Raw genomic sequence first — 5,419 nt, 5'->3', positions numbered from 1 at the left:
TATGTACTCTATATGTATGTTTCAAAATATTTGAAATTCTAGGCTTCTCCTAAGGCACACTTCCTATATTTGACCAAGTTTGTCATACTAAAATATGCTAATATCTACAACATCAAATATAGCTTAGTATTTTGCTTCTTTGGTTGTGCTGGCTTTCTTGCCTCTGCACAAGGGGTGGGCTATGGGTTGGGCTTCACATTTGGTATGAGCGTCCCAGGGCTCTTCAATTTTTCTCGGGGTACTTGGCTTCTAGACCAACTTCTAATTGACTCCTCTTGTGCTTGCACGTGTTGTTTTGTGGAGGAGAATATCTTGGTGAAGAAAAATAGAATGGCAATACGAGCTTCTATCTTAGACCTCACAGTGGATATTGCTGACATGACATAGTATTAACCTAGGAAGGAGCAATACTAGTATCTTCTCATCATACCGTATCGTAATGAATACTCCCTCAATACCAAAATATAGTACGTACGCACGCACTTCCCGAGATCCAACTTTGACCATAAATTTAACCAACGAGACCGATTGCGACGGGAGAAAAAATTATATAATTGAAAACTTTTTTTGAATACGAATTCATTGGTATAACTTTTGCTCCCGACGTAGTCGGTCTCGTTGGTTAAATCTATGGTCAAAGTTGAAGCACGGAAATAGAGCAAGCACTATATTTTGGAATAGAGGGAGTAATAGGTTATTACGTGTCACGCAAAACAACAAATAAACACATCTAAAATATCAACACATGATACTATCCACTATAAAGGTAGTATTATACAATAGTATTCTATGAATAATACTAGTGGACGATACCCCCACAATGAGCAGCTTTTGGGAAACTCCAATAGTTGTTGTGGTGCCAGATAGGATATGTGATGATGTGGCGGAGAATAAATGAGGAGAGAAATCCAAGTTTATGAACTTGAATCAACAATCCTTGTACAAGCTCAAGATGCAAAGAGAGAACAACCTTTTTTTATTATCTCATTTTCTGGTGAAGAACTTAAAATTGTGTAATAACTTTATTAGGTCCACGCACTAACTAAAGCTGTATAATTAGCAAAATAATGGCTGATCTGCATTCCCTCAAAATTCATGGAAAAAGAGACAAAAAAAATTCCCCGATGAGAGCAAAAGTTGGTCCATGTTAGCAGGGGCGTGCCGTAGGAAGTCTGCCTAAACAGGAGTTAGAATACGGAACGACAGAAAAGCCTCATGAAAAATTACAATGTATGGAAACAATAGAATTGTATCACACGCGCACACAGAGAGAGGTATAAAACAAAAGCATTTAATGTACATGAAGTAAACATATGTCTTTACCTGAGCTGCTAGTTGCTAGCTTCAAGGATGTATCTCGGATGGCCAAATTTGAGAGAAGCTAAATGGCAAATGGGATGCTCGTTAATGCTATGACCACGGAGGGCTCAAGTATAAATACAGGCAAGAGGGAAGCCATATGTTACCCCACCAGTTAATTTACTTAAGAAGGGGCTCTTTAACTAGAACATGTATGTATATTCATTGATCATGCAACATAAGATTTCAAAATTAGGCCGACCGGCGACCAAGACCGATAGCATGCATTCATATGATCGATAAGAATGCGCCAAGACTAAAAATCGTCGTGCACCAACTGTTATGTTTAATTTACATAAGAACATACTCTTTAGTTAGTACTTCATCCGATCTAAAATAAGTGTCAGAGGAAGTATGATATTCATGAACATGCAACATAAGAATTTAAAAATAGCATTAAATTAAAACTGGCCGATGACCAAGACTGACCACGTCGGTATACATAATCTATACAAATGCGCCAAGGACTGAAAACAGTCATGTACCAACCATTCTTTTCTTATTGGTTTGAAGGCGTCAAGGGCCGAAAACAATCATTTTCCAACATATCATTTTTATATAGATTTGAATGCGTCAAGGACGAAAACAATCATGTACAAACAATTATTTTTATTGATTTGAAGGAGTCAAGGGCTGAAAACAATCATGTACCCACAACTTATTTTACTACCAAGTGTTAGCATTGAGTGAATAAAGGAGCAACTTGTAATAATATAGTGACTACGGGGTACTCACTGTTCTTTTGAACTAACATCGTACAACAAGCATAAAGGTATTGAACATTCATTGTTACGATGACAAATCACAGTGCCCATCAAATCCATCAATCCCTCTCTTCGACTCCACATTGACCACCTCTAGCTCCACCCTACGATATTATGATGGCGCGTATAGAACAAAATGAACAAATATTACGAAAAGGCAGCTTGGTGTTTTTGCCTCCTGTTGGCGGCGCCGCCGGTCTGCCACATCTTTTGTGGCTCTTGGGCCATGAGTGCGCGTTGGATCCTGGTCCTTGCTGGCGGGAGGGCTCCGTTTTAGGTGCTTCTTCAAGTTTGTTAGAGTTGTGTCCTGCTCAGGAAGACGAGACGGCGACGGCTTCTTGAAGATGGAATATGATTCTCCTCACCTAGCTCCCGTTCCGGTGGTGTGTCTAGCATCGTCGGAGGGCGCGTGGAGGTGTATCTCTGGCGGATCTCACGGAATACAGTCGGTGGTTGTCTTTGGTGGATCCGATCGCATCCGGTCTTTCTTTGTCTTTGTTCATGTGTCTTCAAGTTGGATCCTTCTGACCTAAGCTTTTCTTCATCGGCGTCTGGTGTGTTGGTCCTATGGGACCTTAGCACGACGACTTCCCGACTGTCTTCTACAACATGTTCTGCCCGGCTTTGGCGAGGGAGGGGCGATAATGGCGGCGGGCCTTCAGCTCGCTCCAGTTTATAGTCGTCGCTAGGTGGTCTACGAATCTAGTTGTAATTTTATCATTTCTTGTGTTTGTTGTACTGCCATGATCGGAGATGAATAGATCGAAAGTTTCCCGCAAAAAAAAAGTTTGTTCGTGCCTTAACAAAGTATAGAAGTATAATCACACAGGGGCATTAAGAATCAATTATAACGTTTCCAATTACTTGTTTGTGCTTTCGTAGACAAGAAGAGGAAGAGAGCCGAATCGATTCATAATTTCCTCAAATCGCCATGGCTTCAGGAGAGAGCTGAATCAGATTATTTCGTGGTTAATAAATTGTAGAAGTATAATCCTAACTAAGGCTAAAAAATTCCATTGATGAAATGAGGTAAGCAAAAAATATCTAATTCCAAACCTTTAGAATTTCTTAATACATCATATCTAATAATTATTCACCGTTGAGTGCATCAGGTGGTTAATGTTTTAAGCATGTCCCTTTAGACGAAAGAGTGAATATAAGGATTCCAAGAACCAAGGTAATAGCGAGACCATAATTTAATTAATATCCAAGCTCCTAATCAAAAAAAAATGTCCTCCAAGAGACTGAGCCGGCATATCGTCTTGAGATTTTACGAAGTCACGTAGACGCCTCGTAGTCGACGGGAACGACTTCTCCCGCTGAACGCGATTACCGAAAATTCTGAAATAAATCTAGGATAAATGCTAGCACCAGGACTTGAACCCTGGTGGACCGGAGATACCAATGTCCTCCTAACCATCCAACCACAGCTTGGTTCGCGATCATTGTCGTTTTACGTGCTGGGGCTGCCATATGTTTGACGATGATGTCTTGGTGCCTTGTTCGGAACTTCACACTTGTAAATTAACAACTTGTTTTGTGGTTTGGTTATTCAAAATCATGTCGTAAGCCATGACAACATCATCTAGCAACTTGGACTTGTGATGCTCACAAGTTATCGGTTGGGCATGCCGTATCAGGTCACTCTTATTTGTTTTGTCTTAACTGTTACTAGTATCATTTCTAGGCAATATGTTAGCTAAGCCGTCCCTCTAAACTTTTTTTTAAATACTATACATGGCAAACACTCATATGTACATACATACATACAATCATCGGTTTTGCTAGAAACCGACACATCATTTTGAGATTGATAAAGTCACCGACGGGAACGTCTGCTCGTACTGAACGCACACTGTCAATAGGTCTGATATAAATTCTGAAAAATTCGAGCACTGGTGTAAGTCTATGACTTGAACTCTGATGGCCAGGGATATCATTCTCCTTATAATTATCTAACCACAGGTTGGTTCGCCAGTCACTCCCAACTTGGTTGATAATAACTAGGTTCGTAATTATATATACATCAGTAGTTTAGATAGATGTATATTAACTTGGCAAACAAGGGGAGTTCTAATATATATTTGGGTCGCTGTTCTCCCCTTGTTAATATACATCTAACCAAGAAGCTCAGGCTATCATATGTACGCGTGTGATTCCGACGGGCAGCCTCTGGTGGAGGTGTTCTCCGTCCGCGTCCACGGCGGTGAAGCCCCCACCGGCACCGTCAGCGTCTTCGACGGCAAGCGCGGGCAGATCATCTACAACAACACCCCGGAGCATCCCCACAAACCAGCTGCTTCTTCCCGCCACCGGAGTTCCGGCAAGCTCCCGCTGACGGGCCCCTACCGAGCCATCTCTGCAGACGGGTGCGTCGCCATCGTGCTCGACCTCCAAGGTCGCTGCCAGAACAAGGCAGCACCGTCGCCGTCTTCTTCTTCATCGTCGTACGTGTCTGAGATACTTGTGGACGTCTACGACGAGAACACAAGGTACGACGAGGCCATCACCCATGACGACGGCTTCCTACAGGTGAGGTACGCGCTGCTGAGCGACGCCGTGGAAGCCATCGTCGAGGTGAAGCTCCTCCGGCCACGAGCCAGCGGCACGGTCCGCGGGACGGTCGTCGCTCGCACTGTCCTAGGCGAGGTGGTGCTCTTCGACGTCGGCGAGACCACCATGAGCATCGGCATGCAGGAGCTCACCGGCACCCTCCCGCTCGCCAGGTCGGTCGTCGCCGTCCAGCTGACGTCGTTGCTAACGATCGAAGTAGATCTGCGTCTCGATGGCGACGAGACCATGAGTGGATCTGTTGCGTGCCAACCCAAACCCGGTACCAAGGAAGTTCGTGGCCTCGCTGGTGGTGAGGTGGAGGTGACCGTCACATGGTTAGACTAGTCGCTCCATCCATCCTCTCGCGTTGAATTCCTGTCGAAAGTATATACAAATTGCGGTGTTGAACTTGGGTTAATTAGTGGGTAGTAATAGGATTAGTAGCCCGGGCCTCTCGGAAAAGAATAGGACTAGTTAGGTTTGTAACCTTCGCTTCTAAAAGCATGTTGCTTTTTGTTGACACCAGATTTTGGCATGGTCAAGAACTTAAATAATATGTCCTCAAATGAAGAAGTGATCTACATAAAAAAGTTCCGTGTTGTCGATATAAACATCTTTGTAGTTTGGGTCATCGCCATCCGATCTCATCTCGAAGGCCGAAGTTGTGTTTGAAATACTGAGATTTTGTATTCAAAACACTATTCGGCTCATTACGCCCTCAAGACAGCCTCATATGGAAAAAT

General features: G+C 43.2%; 1 protein-coding gene across 1 annotated transcript; it reads left to right on the top strand.

The window, feature by feature from the left end:
- The first annotated feature begins 4,257 nt into the window (after positions 1-4,257).
- On the top strand, positions 4,258-5,246 carry LOC123176423 (uncharacterized). Its single transcript, XM_044590627.1, has one exon. It carries the CDS (start codon positions 4,266-4,268, stop codon positions 5,019-5,021), a length of 756 nt encoding a protein of 251 aa, XP_044446562.1. The 5' UTR covers positions 4,258-4,265; the 3' UTR covers positions 5,022-5,246.
- The last annotated feature ends 173 nt before the right edge of the window (positions 5,247-5,419 follow it).

Source organism: Triticum aestivum, unplaced genomic scaffold, assembly GCF_018294505.1.
Source record: "Triticum aestivum cultivar Chinese Spring unplaced genomic scaffold, IWGSC CS RefSeq v2.1 scaffold274176, whole genome shotgun sequence".
NCBI classification, from domain to species: Eukaryota; Viridiplantae; Streptophyta; class Magnoliopsida; order Poales; family Poaceae; genus Triticum; species Triticum aestivum.
Note: the sequence above shows the minus strand (reverse complement) of the source record. Positions and strands in the feature narration are given on the sequence as shown.